Source organism: Venustampulla echinocandica, assembly GCF_003357145.1.
Source record: "Venustampulla echinocandica strain BP 5553 chromosome Unknown scaffold_1, whole genome shotgun sequence".
NCBI lineage: Eukaryota > Fungi > Ascomycota > Leotiomycetes > Helotiales > Pleuroascaceae > Venustampulla > Venustampulla echinocandica.
Genome location: NW_022474206.1, coordinates 1818320 through 1837916, shown reverse-complemented (window position 1 = coordinate 1837916; position 19597 = coordinate 1818320). Strand labels below are relative to the sequence as shown.

General features: G+C 48.5%; 7 protein-coding genes across 7 annotated transcripts; 6 read left to right on the top strand and 1 right to left on the bottom strand.

The window, feature by feature from the left end:
* Positions 1 to 54: 54 nt before the first annotated feature.
* BP5553_03146 (putative aspartate aminotransferase) lies at positions 55 to 1311 on the top strand (the record flags this gene model as incomplete). Its single annotated transcript, XM_032011769.1, has 2 exons — positions 55 to 87; positions 154 to 1311. 2 exons carry the CDS (start codon positions 55 to 57, stop codon positions 1309 to 1311), a joined length of 1191 nt encoding a protein of 396 aa, XP_031871462.1.
* A 1898-nt stretch (positions 1312 to 3209) lies between these two features.
* BP5553_03145 (uncharacterized protein) lies at positions 3210 to 3782 on the top strand (the record flags this gene model as incomplete). Its single annotated transcript, XM_032011768.1, has 1 exon — positions 3210 to 3782. One exon carries the CDS (start codon positions 3210 to 3212, stop codon positions 3780 to 3782), a length of 573 nt encoding a protein of 190 aa, XP_031871461.1.
* Positions 3783 to 5319: 1537 nt separating this feature from the next.
* On the top strand, positions 5320 to 7314 carry BP5553_03144 (uncharacterized protein; the record flags this gene model as incomplete). Its single annotated transcript, XM_032011767.1, has 1 exon — positions 5320 to 7314. The coding sequence occupies one exon, from the start codon at positions 5320 to 5322 to the stop codon at positions 7312 to 7314; it is 1995 nt and encodes a 664-aa protein (XP_031871460.1).
* Positions 7315 to 8461: 1147 nt separating this feature from the next.
* On the top strand, positions 8462 to 10005 carry BP5553_03143 (Uncharacterized protein; the record flags this gene model as incomplete). Its single annotated transcript, XM_032011766.1, has 2 exons — positions 8462 to 9802; positions 9925 to 10005. 2 exons carry the CDS (start codon positions 8462 to 8464, stop codon positions 10003 to 10005), a joined length of 1422 nt encoding a protein of 473 aa, XP_031871459.1.
* A 974-nt stretch (positions 10006 to 10979) lies between these two features.
* On the top strand, positions 10980 to 11778 carry BP5553_03142 (Uncharacterized protein; the record flags this gene model as incomplete). Its single annotated transcript, XM_032011765.1, has 2 exons — positions 10980 to 11202; positions 11327 to 11778. The coding sequence occupies 2 exons, from the start codon at positions 10980 to 10982 to the stop codon at positions 11776 to 11778; spliced, it is 675 nt and encodes a 224-aa protein (XP_031871458.1).
* A 249-nt stretch (positions 11779 to 12027) lies between these two features.
* On the bottom strand, positions 12028 to 13231 carry BP5553_03141 (putative sorbitol utilization protein SOU2; the record flags this gene model as incomplete). The annotated part of the gene is made up of 4 exons (XM_032011764.1): positions 12028 to 12068; positions 12129 to 12399; positions 12536 to 12903; positions 13081 to 13231. 4 exons carry the CDS (start codon positions 13229 to 13231, stop codon positions 12028 to 12030), a joined length of 831 nt encoding a protein of 276 aa, XP_031871457.1.
* A 2295-nt stretch (positions 13232 to 15526) lies between these two features.
* On the top strand, positions 15527 to 19355 carry BP5553_03140 (Uncharacterized protein; the record flags this gene model as incomplete). Its single annotated transcript, XM_032011763.1, has 3 exons — positions 15527 to 18442; positions 18493 to 18594; positions 18657 to 19355. 3 exons carry the CDS (start codon positions 15527 to 15529, stop codon positions 19353 to 19355), a joined length of 3717 nt encoding a protein of 1238 aa, XP_031871456.1.
* Positions 19356 to 19597: the final 242 nt, after the last annotated feature.

Below are 19597 nucleotides of genomic sequence, written 5' to 3'. Positions count from 1 at the left end.
CACCCACCACCATCGTTGTCACTGTTATCGCAAGCCAACCGATACCCCGCCATCATGGTGAAGCTTGAGCCGTTCGACGTCGAGCAGGTATGTGGTGGCCGACACGAAGCTAGCCTCCATCCTCTGGTGCAAATATGCTAATACGTGTCTTAGTGGATGGATAAGTATGAGAACTCGCCCGGAATCAGAAACCTTGCCGAAACATGCGCCGCATCTATCTCTATCGATGAGCTCGTGGCACTCTGCGAAGATCCAAATACCCCGCATCCTTTAAATACGGCCACGAAACTTACATATGGAGCTATCCGGGGATCGAGTGCTCTGCGGGAACGCTTGGCTTCTCTATACTCTACTAGAGCTGCGGCTCCTCTTCCCGGTGATAATGTCCTTATAACCCCAGGAGCGATTGCCGCCAACTTTCTCCTTCTGTATACCCTCATAGGCCCTGGAGACCACATTGTTTGCATGTACCCCACGTACCAGCAGTTATACTCCGTGCCTGAAAGCTTGGGTGCCGAAGTGAGCTTATGGAAGCTGCAGAAGGAGAAAAATTATATTCCAGACGTGGAGGACTTGAAGTCATTGGTCAAGGAGAATACGAAACTAATCATCGTCAATAATCCCAACAACCCGACTGGGGCCACAACCCCCAAGTCAGTTTTGCAGGCGTTGGTTAATTTTGCACGAGAGCGGGATCTTATTATACTTTCGGATGAGGTGTATAGGCCACTATTCCATGGAACTTCTCCTGCCGACCCAGAATTCCCGCCTTCGTTACTCTCTCTGGGCTACTCCAAGACCATCAGTACTGGGTCAATGTCAAAGGCCTACTCGTTAGCAGGCATCCGGATTGGTTGGATTGCGTCTCGAGACCGGTCCATCATCGAAGCTATTGCCGCAGCTAGGGATTACACCACGATCGCTGTTTCTCAGTTAGATGATCAAGTTGCAACATATGCTCTTTCGCCATCTGTGATGCATGCCCTACTTGGACGCAATATCAAGCTGGCAAAGACCAACATGACTCTTCTCGAAACTTTCATAAACGAGCACAATCATATTTGCTCGTGGGTTAAACCAACGGGTGGGACCACGGCCCTAGTCAAATTTGTGAAAAAAGGGGTGCCAGTAGATGACATGCAGTTTTGCATAGATGTCATCGAGAAGGCGAAGGTTATGTTTGTCCCTGCTTCGAAATGCTTCAGCCCAGAACTCAAAGGCTCTGTGCGCATGGGGTTTGTCTGCGAAACCGAAGTTCTTCGTGAAGCATTGAAAAGCCTAGGGGAATATATTCGGGAGCATCTAGCCTGATGTTGTAGCAAGGATACTCCTGATTCTTAAGTGATGATCAGCGTAGTCTTAACAGAGCAACTATTGGTACTTTTGGATACAATATGACACCTTGACTTATTCATTAGCAATGTGGAAACCGATGCCTGAAGACCAACCCCTTCTAAGGAGAGATATATATCACAATAGAAATCTCTCATTCTCAGATTATAATCAGAAAAGCGACACTACTGGTTATATTCTAGCGGGGTCTCAATTGCACTCAGTGGTGCTTGATAGTATCTAAAACATGTTGAGACATTGTATCAAAATTCAATTAGCGGAATTAAGATACTTAAGCTAGTGCGTTCTAAACTATTTAAAATTTAGAGTTTTTAAAAAGCGGATATATCTTCCCAAGTCAATGACACTGTAGGCTCTCCTACATATACTATGTCTCTTCACCCTCCCTCCCGAGCCCGTCTTCACTGGCCATGGCCACTTGGTCCACCTTAGTGGTATTTTCGTTGAGAAGATGGGTTGTGAGCAATATAACGCTACGATCAAGTCACTCCGCTCTCGCGAACAAGCCCTAGGGACCGTGTCCGAGGCCGAACGGGCTGCTTTCAAGGGTCCAGCTGTCTTGATAGCCCTCAGAAGGGGATGGACACGAGTGGAGCCATTGTTGTGTATGGCCTCGACTCGTCTTTTATCCATTGAGATTATATGACGGATAATGAGAGATATCAGGGCGAGCCTACAAGCACTAGAGTTGTTAAGTAGTAGCTTTATTTTGATTCCTGCTGCGAAGGTTTTCAGTAAAGCCAAGCTTGCTGGCTCCAAGAAGGGACCACAGGGGAAGATGTAAAACTTGACAAGCCACAGCTGGAACGAAAGTCGACGGAAGCAAGATCGAGAAGGTCGAGTTTAATATGGCGGAAAGCGAAGTCGAAGGCGCTCGCGATTTTGAGAGGAGAGAGGGAATTCAACCAACGACAACACAGTGATAAAACAAGGAGAGGAGAAGCCACGGCTCAAGGAGGTATACGTTGGACTTAAGGAGGAAGGAGCATCAGGAATACGTGCACCTGATCAAGCCTCCGCAGAAATCGAATGACGACGGAGTGTGCTACCATTTCGATTGTTACCGTCAGCCCCGTCGATGCTTCTGTTGATGGATAGGTTAGAGGCTTTGCACTCTTGAATACGATTCCACTTTTGCATATACGGTTTATGGGATTTGGATCCCTATCCTTGGTTTTGTGTTCTAATGAATATTTGCACCACTTACTACTTCTCTTACCACATATCGAGTCGGGTTGCTTTAACATCTACTTCCTGTCGCGAGGAATTGCTCGGTACCTTACTTGTACATACAACCACCCCGCAAACCCCGCGAGCAAAACGACGTGGCACTTGCTCATCACTGACACTATGGGAGTAGTGCGGGCTCTCCACGATACGAAGCTAGAAATCAAAACGAATGCTTGCTCCGTATCTGCGGATGTGACCAAATCTCGTTGAGCGCTCTTTAATCTATTATACGGCCAGCGACCTTCAAGGTATACGCTGGCGTAACTTTAATAGGCCGTATGTAAGTCGAAGGTCCTGTGACGCTCTAAGTGCTGGTGCTACTCGAGTGATCGAATACGAGATAAATCCAGGGTGGCAGCAACGGCACGTCACATCGCATCTACAACCACAGTCGCGGGCATCTGCAGTCGTAATTGGCATTGTAGGGAGATGCCATATATTATAAGAAATTGGCCTTCTTTCCTTTTCTCTCTTTTTTCTCAGTTCAATTTCAACTTCATAATTAGTTTATCCTTCGGCACGCTGCATTCTCACACATTCTCGCACGCTCACCAAACAAACCGCCAAATATATTACCCATTATTGGTATTAATTGAAGAAGAAGCCATCCATATACGAATTCCACGATGCGCGCATCTCTCATTGCCAGCGTCTTGGCTCTCGCCATATCCCAAGTCACCGCGGATTATAACCAATCTGCGCCCTTCACAATAATCCTACTCTCTCAGAACTCGACCCTTAATGGTGCCTCGCTCGCCGCCTGCCATGAAGGCGCTGCCATTGAAGGACTCTGTCTTGCTGGTGGGAAATTTGGGGAAGCTACACAGTTCACATACAATACCAGCTCTCCAGACGACAAGACGGGCATCCTTGCCTACCAACTTATTGGGGGGAATTTCAATGTGTCCTGCCCAATGCAATTCTCATACAGCCCGTCATCCAACGTCGCAATGCCCATAATCATCCCCGGGACGACATCTACCCTCGTCGGATTTGATAGAATTGGGCGGATGTTTGTCATGAGATACCAGGATGATACTCAGCCGCTGCCAAACAATGAAGAGACACCGCAGTTTAGATGGTATATTTGCCAGACCTATTACGGATACCCGTACCAGACATTGGTTTGGACTGTGGGTATTAAGGCACCCCAGAATCCGACTTGTGTCTCCGCTCAACCTGTAAGGGTGTTTGTTTGACCGTCTGCTGCGCTGAGTGGCTTGGGATTATTGGATTTTGGGAGTTTGAACCGGCTTGGGGGTCTGACTGGATTGGGGAGTGAGAATTATGGTGGAGAGTTGAAGGCAGAATGATGATCACTCTAGTAATGCGCAGGGAGATATTTTAGACAGGATGATATGAGGGATAGGGATGATGAAATGTTATCCTCTACAGATTCATGAATAGCAATTACATCCATCATTCTCCAAGGCCCTGAATATGCCAAGGAATAGTAACTAGCATAGTGCCCTCTTTTTCGAGGGAGAGCTTGGTGACGCATTTTGTCATGGCCAGAACCGGAGTGGAAATCCCTTCAATCGATCGGCTGATCGTATTATTATTAGGAGAGCATTCCCTACTTATTGCCTGCTCTCTACTAGGATGGCTGAAGAAACAAATCTTTCCAGAGCAGCACTTAAGGCCTTAAATCTGACCGTGCACGGTCCTGTCCTTGGTAATAGAGCAACTTAGAGAGACATGGCTCTCATCTCTAACACACAAGGTTGCTATACCAACAATCAGAACAAGAAAATGGCTAGACGATAAGGCACTGGGGTTAAACACGTGATCTGCCTCCTCGTCAGCCATCATAATTAGCGAAGGCTGAACAGAAAAATTCCCAATTGCCTCACCGCTTGCCAACTCACACACGCCACTATCGTCACCGAACGTCCCAGCCAGCCATGTTTTGCGCTCAATTGCAAATGAATCTTGTGGACGCTCTCTGTGGACGCGGCTTTTGATGCTCAATGCCGTCTTAACTATCCAGATGGCAAGTTCTGTTAAGTACCTGCCTAGGGAGTGGGAAGGTCAATGTCAAGGAAAACTTTCAAGCTGGGGGAAACTTTCAATCTCCCAGCCTCATATATATGTTCCTTGCTATGCTGGTACGAGTACCATCTTCGCTTCACTGATTGATTATGTTCCACCTGTCGAGTGCAACACAACCCCATTAGGGTCCAACTCATGCACGAGCACAGCTTTAAGACGGGTCGTCCGCCCTACGGAAATCTCACCAATGCTTTGTCTAGCGCCTAGTGGGCGAGCTACCCTTCCCAGAACGCCTTATTTGCTGTCACTTTATGGTACTTTGTGCATATAGTGTGCACTATTTGCTTGTTGAGAAGGGCCGTTGGACAAAGGCAAGCTTCACGTTCCGTATCCGTGCATATTGATTTGGCTTGCAGGCTGAGTGGCTACCTGGGCTGTATACCATACAATCGTTATCACCTCCATGATCAATGAAAATAAACACAATGCATGGCGTTGCTAGTGTGATTCTAGTCTTTTCTTTATGTAGGAGCAGGTGCCCACTGGCTGAACTGATCAGTTACGCGTAGTACACCCAAGCTTCGCTCGTTTAGTTGAAGATTTATTATCTCTTTCCTCGGTTTATTTGGGGAATCCTCTCTGTCCTTGCACAATCCGAGGATCGTTTCTAGTCAGTTTGAGTTTCTTCAACTTTGTCAGCGAATAATCAACACTTTGCGGAGTTTCTATGATAACTTGTCAGCCATGATTATCAGGGTCTTGGCAATATGGGTCGCATTGTTTCCCGGGCTTTCGGTGCAGGGACGTAATGAAACTCTGCCACTTGGTCCTAGCAGAGGTAGTTCTCAAGGGCTATTAACTACAACTCCTTGCGATGCCACAGAAATTTCAAAAACGGCTCTACATCTGACGAAGGAATCATACTCGGAACCCCGAGACAGTCTCTCAATCCTACCTTCAACACGCCCTCCACCAGGAGCCCAAAGTTCATTCACTACGCTCGTCTCTGGGTCGTCGAGTCCCTGCGAGTCGTCGTCGATTCCGATACGCTCTAAACCATACAAATCCCCTGCGTCCGAGGCCGCACCAAGCTACGTGGTGGTCTCACCTCCGGTATATGTACCTCAGGCTACGACATCTTGTAGTACATCGGCTCTATCGCCATACCCCTCTCATGCAATCGCCCAGTCATCTAGTCAGTTTACGCCGTCGTACATGTCAACGTCAATTGTCCCATCGACACCCACATCAGTTGGCACATCTGCCGCAACTGCTTCTTTCCCCTCTCGTCCGCTAGTCACACAATGCATAGAGCAAACTCCTTTTACCATAACTGTAACAAGTGACATTAAGACAAAATGGAAGCATGTGATTACCTCTTTTGTCACTGTTTATCAGACGACTTTCGTCACAAGTCTCCAGACATTATATAGGGACAAATCCCCTGTCACAGCTTTTACTACTACGAAAACATTGCCGGCGTCAACAAGCATCCAAACCACAACATTACCTCCGTCTTTGGTATGCCAAGCTGGAACAACACATGTTACAAATTTCAACTATGGCAACTTCACAACCACAATTGGCTGTTGTAATAAAACGCAGAGTACCTCGAGGACGTATCAATGTCCCAGCTTTTGCCCTTACACGCAATCAACACCTTGCATACAATCCACAACAACAAAACTCCTTCCTCCAGTTTTCTTCCCTCCAACTACCGTCACTAGTACCAGCATCTTTACCACGACTACAACTGCTCCCGCGGGGTCTGTGGTAACGATTCTACCCACGACGTGCGTGCCCTCTACAGTTACAATAAGTGGAAGCTGCACATCTTCTAATTCGCCTATCCTGGTCCCAACAACAATAACATCAACGGAGTCTGCGTCATCCTGCTATTCGTTTACAGTTCCATCCCCAATTTCCTGCCCGACAGTATCAGCATGCACATCGGCCACTGTCTTTGTCCCAGCAAGCTGCTCATCTTCAACACCATCGATATGCCCTCCCGCAATAGCTTGTTTATCGTCAGTAAGCTGCTCACCAACAATAGTATATAGCACACTATATACTACTACTGGGCCATCAGACACGAACAGCTGCACTTCTTGCCCTGGTAACCCGCTACCACCGATCAGCACTATAATCTCTACTGTCACATTTACCCAGCCTAATAATGGTGTTATAACTTCAACAACCACGCTTGTCCAAACCGGTATAACCTCTGTTACTCCCACACAGTCTGGAATTAGCAGTACGATAACCTCAGTCGCCACACCCACAGGCCCTGAAAACAACAGCGCCATAACCGTAACGAGCACCGTCACAGGCTCCTGCAACAGCACCGTGCCGCACCCCTCAGAAACAACAACCCCAGTCATCGAGCCATGCAAGCCGTGCAGAGATTACTTCATTCTTTTCATCCTCTTTCTTATTCTCTTTGTCATCACTTTACTCTTGCTTATCGGCAGCACACTATATTGGTGGAGATTAAGGCATAGGTGTAGATGCTTTACATGCCAGATGATAGCTGATCAATGTGCCTGTCCTGGTGGACCGTTACTTGGTAGTGCTGCCGGGGCTGCAACTGGGGCTGCAACTGGGGCTGCGGTCGGCGGCTCAGGGGCAGCCGCACCGGCAGCATCTGGAGGTGGATATGGGAGCTCAAGCGGTACTGGGCCACCTGCACCGAATCCCACACCGGGACCAAGTAGCGGAGGTTATGGTACGGCGTATTGAAATGATGGACAAGAGAATCCACTTATCGAGTTACTGTGAGAAGTAATGGTTTGTGGAGCATGAAAGAGTTTTAGCCGTGCACCCATGTGAAAAGAGGACTATGGGTTATATGTTTTATGAATAATGTTGGATTGGAGAGAATGGCGTTGAAGTATGAGCGAGCACATTACAATCCGGAAGTTAATGGGATATAATGTCTCTCACTTATATTGGGCGGAGCGTAGGTATGAGTGGGACGCTTCCTTGCAGGATATAAATGTTTTAAATGAAAATTGACAGAAGATATAGATTACCTGTCAATTAATGAACAAAAACGCAACCCTTGATCACTGCCCCTGATCCTGTAAATTGCCAGTGACCAGGAACCTATTAATCTTCTAGGTCATTAAATGGAGAATATTCAAATACGCCCCAACTTATAACCGACACAACCAATTTTCTAGTCCGCCATGGACTGAGTGCGGCCTAGCATAATTATTTTTCCAATGCAGTCATTACACCCTTTTGGAGTGGAAAGAAATAGGATATAGCTTACATTAATTCAGAGAGCAGTTTTGTCTACCTCTGGAGCAATACACATTTCGAATCAACGCAAAGGTAAGAGATAAACATATCGCCAAACTCACTCACTCAGATTTAATTAAGTTGGCATACAGTTCGTTCTTTTAAGCAGCCATATGGATTAGCTACCGTGGTTTTTTTCGACGTTATAGTTACAGTAGCCCAGCACTGCTTCATTTAGTTATTGGACTTTAGAAAGCAACGGATGCTCCAATCACTTAAAGTAACCTACCCGTTCCGTCCCTTTCCTCCAAACTCGATTGTTTTTAAGCAGTACTCGAGTATCTTGTGGTGGCCAAGAACTTCCAAGATATTGGCTCTCTTTGCAAGCTACCTAGGTAAGCCACGATCCGGGAAGCTTAACTACCTAGTAACTAGACATGACCCCCGGGTCTAATTTGCTTTGTTTGTGGGGGCAATTCGTCAAAACGCCTTTGATGACGAAATACGAGGTCCAGGCACACGCAACTCTAACCTTAGCTTCAACCCGGGCTGACAAGCACATTGTACTTTTGTAACGAATGTCTACCTCAAAACCTCACATTCGATTTCCCAACCACTTCCCTTCTACCAGCACAGCGCAAATATGGTGCAAACGGCGGGGCTCCTCAATTCATTCCTGGCTGCCATCCAGGCTAGCTTATCAGTCCTGTTGGTCATCTTCTATGGCGCTATCGCAGCGCGATTCAAGCTCCTGGACTCGCATTCTGCGAAATCTATCTCGAAGGTCTCTGTCAAGATGTTTCTCCCGGCACTTCTCCTGACGAAAATAGGCTCTGAGCTGCATTCCGGCTCCGCGCATCGTTATCTCATTATCCTCCTCTGGGCCTTCGTCGCGCATATTGTGTCTTTCTTAATCGGCGTTGCCGCGCATCTCCTGCTTGGCATGCCTGACTGGATTACCGCTGCGATAATGTTTAATAACACGACGAGTTATCCTTTGCTGCTTATTCAGTCCTTAGATGAGACGGGCATTTTGACTGATCTGATTGTAACGGATGAGTCTACGAAAGACGCGATTGAGCGAGCAAAGAGCTATTTTCTGGTTTTTGCGACGGTGTCGAGCTGTCTGACTTTCGCCGTTGGGCCGCGACTGGTAGATGCGGAAACGGCGCCGAGTGATTCCGAGTCCAGTAAAGATGGTGATCCAGAGGAAAGTGTGGAAAATGAGGAGCAAAATGGAGATAGGCGTGGAGGTTACGATGCCGACGATGATGTTCCTGTTTCTCCAACGGATCGCACCCATCTGCTGTTTTCAGGATCCCCAGGTCCCCGACGACGCAGCTCTTTGGCAGCCACGTCCTTCTTCCCGTCTACTCGGCCGCAGGAAGCATCTATCAAAACGATTATATATGACCGTCGCCCATCATATATCAGCAAGAGACGGTGGCTGGGCATCAGCGAGAGGACACAGTGGTGGCTCCTCTTCCTGTACGACTTTCTCAACGCTCCCCTACTTGGCGCCGTACTAGGTACTATTATTGGCATGGTGCCAGTGCTACATCGTGCCTTCTTCAATCATACAGAAGATGGTGGTATTTTCAGCGCATGGTTAACTGCTTCTTTTCAGAATATCGGCAGCTTGTTCGTTCCTCTCCCCGTGGTGATCGCTGGCGTGTCATTATACAACGCCACGAAGCGTACCAAAGAAGATGCCGACTCTGGCCATTCGCCCAGAGAAAGCGTAAATACGCCCTGGCTCACCACAGCGTTTGTTCTTATGGTGCGATTTGTTGTGTGGCCGATCCTATCTATCAGTGTCATCTATCTCTTGGCAAAGAAGACAAATTTTCTGGGCGACGATCCGATGCTGTGGTTTGCCATGATGCTTATGCCCACGGGGCCGCCGGCTATGAAACTTATTACAATGGTAGAAGTTAGTAATGCGGGTGAAGAAGACCAGCATAAGATTTCAAAGCTGCTTACAGTGAGTCCTGATTATTCTTATTCCCACTATCTATTATGGGTTTGTGGTCTGCCGATGCCATCTGAAGGAGAGAAGCGCATATTGGAAATGTACTCAAATTAAAGGGACTAACTTCCTTCTAGATCTCTTATATCATATCTCCAATTTTGGCATTCACCGTGGTTGGTAGTTTGCGGGCCAGTCAGGCTGCAATTGGGACATGAAGGGTTGAAAATAAAGTCCTATGTCCCTGAGACATCTGGGAAATGTATGGATCTGTGCCTTGGATGCACTACTTGCTTTAGAACACATAATCCACCTGGGCAATCCATCGCTTGCTATACAATTAGCGTCAGCATACACCAAAAGAGGCAACAAGTCGACAATCAACCCCTTTTTGGTATAACCACCTATGTACACGACTTACTAGGTCTCATCTATTCATAACTTCTCTCTTACAGTCATCTAGCAAATGTGAGAGGAGAGAGGAAATGAGCGAAATGTTATCCGGGGACGGAAAGACTTGCTCTGAGGTTTTGGAACATGTGCATTTCGCGTACTTCTTCTGTCCTCAAGGGCCTCGACAGAGGAGTTTATCGCATACTGTCGAAATATATGGCCATGATTATAGACAGTTAGAAGAGAGTTAGAACACCCCCTATATATGATTGGGAGTAGATTGGTTTCTGGAGCTCGCTTCGCCCTGAAATGGGCTGGCGTTAGTCTACGTTAAATATTAGCTTCCAAAGCCTAAATCATAGGATTTGCTTCCTGCAATGTTCAGCGAGCTGCCGCTGAACTTCAGGCTTTCAGCGCCATCGTTCAGCATCATTAGTTCAGAATGTTGGCTCTGATTGTAGGCGACTGGGGTGCGCATCTCACCAGGGCCACGCAATCATGAAGGATTATTTTGAATACTATAAGTGCATAATTTTGAATTGATACAGATAGGAGTTCCGACTATAGTACCATAGGATTTTATTCCATTACAGTATTATCATTGGGTCTTCAGCAACCTCCGCCATTCAATCCTCTTGAGTTTGCGCCTTGCGCACAAGGCCAACACACCTGTATGCTGTGATAATATAAGGCATGAACAAGCCCATAAGCCCCCGCCGGAACAAAACGTTATTGATATCACCAGCTTCCTCGAGCCGTACCACGGGCCTAACGGGTTGAAATCCAAATTTTCCGCATAATGGGATCTTCAAGCTCAAAAGCCGCCGGCGCTGCCGGAAAAGCAGCGTCTAAACTCTCGTCGAAACCCACACCCGCAGCCCGCAAATACCCTACCCGTTCCCCTCGAACCACAAGCTCGTCCGCAACGAATTCACCAGCAGATGCGGCGGCTCCAATTGCACCTGGGGGAATAGGATCAACTGTACACCCAAATTCCAAAGCTCCACCACCGGATGACGCGGGTTCGTGCCCTTCCTATCCTGTGGCTCCTCTTCCCTCCACCACTTCTCCTCCGGCGAAAGCTCACGAAGACAAACAATACATGAGAAAAGCAGAGCTTAATGCTGACACTTCTCCCACACATAGCAATCAATACCGAAGCCCCCGACCCAGATCTTAACCCGGCCTATCAAGCCCGTCTCCAACAACTCGGCGCCGTACAACCAAATCCCACACTCTCCAACTCCTCGACGTTTAATTCCCCAGCCTCCTCCACCAACCCACAACAAGAGCCATCATCGTTCCAACCCTCCGCCTCGACGCCTTCACAATCTGTCTTCCCATCAGCGTCCTCAAACCCAGCAGTTAGCTTGTTAACCGCGAGATACAGGTTAGCGGAGGAGGCGGAAAGGGAGTTTGAAGAGATTGGAAAACGTGGCGCGAAGGGAAGGCAGTTTGTGGATGTGTTTACGTTGAAGCAGGTTTTGGTTATGAGGGAGCGGGGGATGATGAATGAGCAGATCGAAAGGACGTTGGAGTTAAAGGAGGGGGTTGTAGGGAGGCTTGGGAGGAGGGGTGTTGTTGGTGTTGCACGGTGAGGATGTCTATTAAGGAACGATGTGTACGACGTGGATTGTAATATTTGGCGTTAGATGGATCTGGGTAATGTGGTATAATTGTATAAGTGGAAAAGAAATCGACCCAGTCGACGTAAGATTATTTTGATCATGTATCATTACTACTGGCTCATTGTCTCTAAATATACAGAACGCCTGGAGATAAACACTATAATTAATGAACTCCCCAACCGATAGACTAGCGTCCAAACCCGCATCATAAAGGTTCCATTACCACGCAGCATGGCCTCCATCCATTCGTAAGTCCGAACCTAGATAGCGTCAAATATATCAGTTATAGTTTGCCAAATGACCACCACATGGATTCTTACCGGTCATGAAACTGCTAGCATCACTGATCAAAAATGTTGCTGCGCCACGGTATTCCTCTGGCTTGCTCAATCTCCCGAGCATATTCTGGGTGGGCCACTCTACTTTCCGCTCAGGGAATTTCTCAAAGAGTGCTTCCACCATGGCGGTCACGATGTAGCCAGGCGAGATAGTGTTGCAACGGATGCCGTATTGGCCCCATTCGCTGGCCAGGTTTCGGCTTAGCTGCAAAACGGCGGCTTTGGAGGCATTGTAAGCCGGGCAGATGAGGCCCTGAAAAATGGTGTTAGCTTGGTTCGAATGTCTATTGAGATGGGGGAGTGGATGAATGTAGCGCATGAAATGCCCTCCAGGAACAAACGACAAATTATGACGCTGAGACAAGACAAAAGTAGCAGAATAGACTCACCCTATTAGCAATTGTCGCACTCATGCTTGCAATCAGCACAATGCTTCCTCCATTCCCAAACTTAATCATCTGTCTTGCCACAGCCTGTGCAGTCAAGAAGCACCCCGTGACATTAACGCCCATCATGGTATCAAAGTCTTTGGCAGTATATTCCAATGCAGGAGTTTCTTGTTGAATACCGGCTGCAGCGATTAAACCATCTAGTCTTCCATGCTTGTTTGCGATTTCTTCAACAATGCTGTTCAATTGCTCAACTTCTCGTACGTCCACGCGGTAGTAGGTGAGGGATGTGCCCAGCTCATGCTCAGCACGCTTTTGGATTCTGGCGAAGTCGCTGGAGGGTGTCTCGAGACGGTCAAGGGCATAGACTATGAGAAACAGAAGTGTAAGTAGATGATTCTGTGCATATGTGATTTCTTTCCTCGTCTCCATGATATAGTTTAAATGTGCATTGGACGCCTCAAGCTCCCTCGTTTGAAACAGCACACTCAAACATCCAATACCAAAAACAAGGAACAGGTGAGGAAGGGGCATGCAGCACATACCTGTAGCACCGGCTTCCAAAAGAGCTTCCGCCTGGACTAAACCCAAACCCCGTCCGGCACCCGACACAAGCACCACTTTGTCCGCGAGACTGAACTCGGTGAGCCGCTTTGCGGTCCCTACTTGCACGGGAATTGTCTCTGCTTGAGGCATGGTGGAGTTGGCGTGTGGAGACATGGGGGGATCGCACAAGTTCAAGTTCAAGTTTGGGGGAGAGAGCGAGGGAAAGGGGTGGGAGAAGGAGAGTGGTGCGGTTGTGTGGTTTAGGTATACTTGATGCTAAGGGTGCGGTTGACGGATCGAAGAACGAGGACGACGAAGAGGTTTTATAATGAAGAGCAACGAGAAGAGAGAGAAGATGGAAACTAGAAACTGGAAGCTGGAAACTAGAGACGCTGGTCACGATCCGGAGAAGAAAACGCAGACTCGCAGAGCGCCCGGATTGCCTCTTTCAACCTCTATCTCGACTGGAGCGGGGTGCTGGTGCTGAGCTACGTATGGGCTGGCGGAAGGGATTGCCGGCGGCAGGGCTTTTGGCTTTGGACCTTCAGCCAGGTTCTAGACGCCAGACCGCGGTGTGGGTTGGGGGGCGATGGGGTTGTACGTTGATGGCGTTGATGGCGTGGGTAGCGTTGATAGCTGGGTACATGGGCAAAGACCCAAGAATGCACTAAGGGTGTCGTGGGTAGTGAGCGCATGATGGGCGTTGTAACCTCAGTAATAAATCATATGCGGGGTTGAAGATCGACAGCGATAGCGGCGCAGGGCGCGGGCTGCATTTCTTCCGGCGTTGCCCAATGTTGTCTATTGTATAGAAGCTGTAAACATACACCTCGCCGTTGCCGCTTAAGGTAGATAGGGGCCTAGTTGGCCGATTCTAGTGTTTTCAACGGTGTTTACTTCGCAGTTGTTGTTGCCTCCTTCCTTTTGCCTCTCCCCCGGAAGTCCACGCGATCCCGGGTTCCCCACGTTTTGGCTGGCGGATTGCCAGATAGGGACTTCCGCTCGGTTCGAAGCGCGTGCGGCACGTGCTTCGTAGTATATTATTTATACGAGCACCTCGGACCAGGTACCTAGGTACCTAAAGCGAATTAATAAGTTGCTACTCCACCGGCCACGAGCCATAAAGTCTGGCCGCTCCCAAAATCATTATTATGTTACTACCTAGTACGTACAAAAAGTCTTTTAGAGCGGCTTACCAAATTCCCAATTTCCAATTCCCTTGTACCTCTCGCTTTCACTTGGGGCGGGGACTGCCCCCATAGGTAAGGTGCCTAAGGTAGGTACGTACGCAGTGTGTACATCACGTGATGCACATCAAAACTGTGTGTCAGCGACAAAGCAAAGCCAACTGGTCCTGTTTGAACCTCGCAATCACAATGTGCTCGAATATGAAGTACAGCTTCTATCAAATCTCTCCTTGTAGCATTCAAAGAATGTGGTTGTCCAATGCTCTACGGGATCCTTGGGGCCCGATCTCAACATGCAAAGCTACAAACTAGCGTCGACATTAATATTGCGGATCCGAGAGTTGCCAACCCCAAATTTCCACTGCCGGGTTGTTTGTTTGTCGCTGCTTACTCCCCTCAGAAATCACTGCAACCACGATACTTCGTAACAAAGATGCTATGTTCGATCTGCACAGCTATGATCAGGACACTATGCCACAATCCGCATCACCAGACCTACAGAAGCTGGAGAACTGCCGCTGACGGCTGCTCTGTCTGTTCTTGCTCCTGTTCATGATCTTGAAGCAACGGAGCAATATTCACCAAGGAACTCACCCTAGAAGTGTGAAGCCTTTCTCTACTATTGCTTTCTTTCCCCTTGAAATATTTCCACTGCAGGTGCTTATATACGCCGTGCTTACGCCAACAACCTAGGTAGTACAAAGTCCCTAGAGGTACACAGCCATCAAAAGGCTGCCCACGTGAAGGCTTCTAGTGAGGCTGAGTCGCAGTCGACCCCCAATCACGGCCATGTTCGTCTTTTTGCAAGACAGGATTCACTGCAATTGCTGCTTTTCTTATACATGAGCTCCTAACTATGGGATTCTCTAATCTCCTTGTTTGGACTCTGGAGAGGTTGTGCATGGCGCGCGGCTCATCTTTCAACCGTGACCTCCGCCTTGACTGCCCTTCAAAGGCACAGAGCCTCCCAGTCTATGCAAGCACCGGAAGTTGGCATTCTGCAAGCTACCTGGTAGTTTACACGCCGGCCCTGCGTCTCGTTCTCTTTGAGGCCCTAAGCACTTAGGTAAGGTAGGTATTGATATTGAGTCAGCCTTGCAGCCAAGAAGATGTACTAAAGATTAGTGCTCGCCTCACTGCCTCAGAGCTGGCTGCCTATTCTCCAAATATCTGAAGGTGCTTCCGTGGCACTGCCTACCACTAGGTCTCGCATCATTCTTCATTTGAGGCCATCTTCGAAGCTCTTTAGTATTGCACCATGGATTCCTCGTCCGTTATCGCTGCTTCGGCTGATAATAGGTCGGTCTCAGAAGTAAATCTGATCGGCTTCGCTCAAGGTGCGCCGAGGACGATCGCTCCCTCGTCAATCACATCATCGTCAAGTCCTGACCTCGCTCGCGTCTTTGTGCGACTGCCAAACGGAACCAAGTTTCTTGTGCCTGTGCCTCAGGATGCCAACGTTCATGAGCTTCACATTCAAGCCTTGCGCCGTGCTGGGAAGATTGGTGTTAATGGTACCCCGGAGGACACGCTTCTGGAAACCATTGGCAACGACCCGATAGTCCTATTCTCCGATGATCTACTCCTTGATGTTATGGATCTTACTGCCGATAATACTTTCGGTCTGAGGCCCCTCGTCAACCCATCATCATCCTCCCTAGAGTCCCAAGGGGGAGGCACTTCAGCCAACCTCTCCGCTTCAAATATATCCTTTACAGCACCCAACACTGGCCATTCACCTCATGGAGAAGATTCAGTGGTTTATATCCGATGGATTACCCTGGAAGCCGCATTGGACAATTCCTGTCTTCGACAACTTCCTGTCGACGGATCCCCTATCCCCAGTGGGACTACCTTGAATGACCTCTATATGATTGCCGTAGATCGGTTATGCGGTTCCTCGCCTCAAGGCACATGCACAAACCCGACGAGGCTAAATCTTTTCCTCCGGGAGTGTAGTCTACATGCCTTGAACAATCCAGCCACCCTGAGCGATCTTGGGTTGAAAGGGAACCGGCGTGGGCCTCTCAATATCTTCATCGAATTCGTTGGGCCGGAACGACGGCTTTCCCTCAACCACCTCTCTTCGTCCAACGACCCCAAGAGTCTGTGGAACTTTGACTCTACCATACGAGGCATGAGCACGTTCATCACAAGCCTCCAGATATTACTGAAAGAAATTGAACGGGGAAATTGCAGCCTAGATGGAATTATTGAGGTGCTCTGGGAACTTACTCATTTCCCACCCCTCCTACTTGCTTTCAGGGCTGTTCATGAATCGAGGTTAGGCAGTGAAGCACCTGTTGGCCCCCTTCTCCTAGTTGCGTCCGCATTTCACGCGATATGCCGCCGGATGGTACCATCTGAGATTTGTCCATCCTCCGAGAATCTCCTTGAAGCATCTCGTCAAATTACATACTGGATCTGTTCTATGCGTTCTGAGGCATCTCTTCTGCGCAGCAGCGCACAGAAACTGATACGTCAAGCACAGATCGAAGAAGCTGCGGATAATCGTAGTCTTACACCGACTTTCCTACCTTTCAACGAAGTTACCCTGCCATTAGCACCGGGGACGGGGCCCCGTGAAAAGACCTTCTTAGTCAGTTGCGAGATTAAAGACAGTGCTCTGTGTCGATTGCTTGGCCTCGCCATCCATGAAAATGCCGCTCGGCCGTGGGACTTCTACTTCCACTCCGTCGGCGGTTGGAAGGACCTTTGGAATCACAAAATTGTGGCCCTGCTACAACCAAAGGAGTTTGGGACTTTGATAGACACTACAAACTCGGATCAAGCTTTTCGCATGATAGGACCTCTGCAAATCGGGACTTGCTTAGCTGCTGAACTCCCGGTCATAACATTAAGTGCAACCGGATATGTTTCCAGATATGATCATGAAGACATGGAGTGTGCTGAGAGGGCGTTCATCACATGGAACGCTATTGAAAAGAGGACCAAGCTACCGGGTAATCCAGGGCAGTTTCTGTCCCAGAAGCTAGATCCTATCTTACTACAACGCAAGGGAACTCTTAGCTGGGCGCTCGATGCCTGGACGGAATGGACAAAAGCTGCCGATTTCGGTGCCCCCGAGGAGGCGATTATCATTTGTGTTGATACTAGTTCAAGTATGGCCTCAGCCATGCCATATGGTTGGCTTCTAAACCAAAATGCCTTGGGCTCGAATCCCAGTCGTCTCACCGAAGTCAAGGAGTTCTTCAAAAACCAGGCTCTTCGAATTTCGGCTTTGAATCTTTCAACTTACCTAGGACTTGTTACCTTTGCAGGGTCTGTGGTGACCAATCAACCGCTCACACCCCTACACCTAAATTTCAGCCATCAACTGGACGGAATTCAGGCGGCTGGAAATACGGCCATCTTTGACGCGCTCGACAGAGCATCTGGAATGCTGGTAGAGTTGCAGCATCGTTACCCACAGACAAAGTGTCGGATCATACTTCTTACCGATGGCTGCGACAACAACTCCAAGGCAGTGCCTTTCGAGATCTCTTCAAGGCTTTATGAACGGAATATTGTGCTTGACGCGATCGTAATTGGGAGCTCGGAAACGCGCGAACTTTTCAAAATCGCAAAAAATACCGGAGGGTATGCTTTTAAGCCACTAACTCAGCAGGCCCTGTTCCAGATATTCCTCTTGGAGACTGTCTCAGATATACGCACTCGTCCAGATATCGTTAGAGTCAAGTGCAACGGGAGCTTGGACTGGAGTATCTTCGTGCCAAAGGCTGCAGATATGTCCGATCCATACAACTTCCCTCCATGCAGACCACACCCTAATCAGGAAGATTATTTCATTGCGCTGGCCGATGCGGGACAATTCATGAGCCGCATGTCTCGGAGACCAGGCGGGAGTGCGGGCTCTGTCTACTCGGTTTCAACGACATTGAGCAATGCGTCAACATTAACTGCTACGGCTGGAGGAATCTCACGCATTCTTCTCAGCGAAATAAAAGCAATGGTTGATAACCCCCATAAATATATGGATATTTACGTTAGCCAGAGCAATATGGGCTTTTGGAAGGTGGTTATGCAAGGCCCGCCAGACTCACCATACGCCAGAGGAACGTTTCTCCTCTATGTTGAGATTGGGCCCGAGTTTCCCAGAAAACCACCGTCAGCTAGATTCATCACTCCGATGTTACATCCGAATATAACCAAGGTAGAGACTGCGCAGAATAGGCCTCCATATCTAAACTGACATGTGTACAGCATGGCCGCGTTTGCCATCCCGTCTTTGATCGGGAATGGAGTCCGGCAACCCGTGTGTACGCAGTCCTCCAACAGTTATACGGTATTTTGATGTCGTTCGAGGTAAAGCTCCCAATAGTCTTGCCCTCTCAATTCCTTGTCCCACCAAAGCTCACATACTTTAGGCAAGGGATGCAGTCGATCCTCTCTCAGCTCTCCGCTTTTTGTCAGATGAGGCAGGAGGCCGCCGTGAAGTGGTGAATTATGTAAGCATAAAGCTCCATTTCGATCTCGCTATGTGCAGCTTTTTCGCCCATATCGAGCTTTTCAATCCCATACTTACATTAGATCAAAAGGTGTCTCGATTCGCGCAGCGCCCCCGACACCTCCATCGTGCAGACATAATCGGGGATGATCTATCCTCTGTCGGATGGTCATCGACCAAAACTCCCTCAAGTTATGCAAGTAGCGTTGTCAGCGACACAACCATAGTCTCAGCAAGCTTAAATCCGTTCGGCGCTCACGCCCAGAACTTGGGACGAAATCCCTCAACTAATCCGCCAAGCTACAGGACTGCCCCGTCTTTGTCGCAATACTCAATTCGCTCAGTCTCTACGCTCTCGAGTGACCTGGCGAGCCAACGACGACCAACTCCTCAACCCCCCACCGCTGCTGGAAATCAAGCAAGTGGGAATGCGAATGGGGGCCCACAGGCTGGAAATGGCGGAAGAGGGCGAGTGCCTAGCGGCAGCGTTGTTTCCTCATCCGCATCTGTGGTCTCGGGCTCGAGTGATAATGGCAGCGAGGCTGGTACTGTTTCCAGCAGGCGTAGTCGGCGGGCATCCTTTTTCGCTAAGCTGAGGAATGTCGGGAGTAATGTTTAGGGCGATTGATATTACGTACGGAGTATGGAGTATGTTGGCTGTTTTTGGTCCTTGTGGGCTATGAGGTATTATTTAGCGGGTACGACGGGGAAGATTGGGTGGAGTTATAGGTCGTGTCGTGCGTCTAAATTTCATACCGTCTATCATTCCGGGACCACTTTAGCTATTTCTCGCTATTTTGAAGTTAATATCTAGATCTCAATTCTATGCTTTGCAAGCTTGGTCGACACTGAACGAAATAC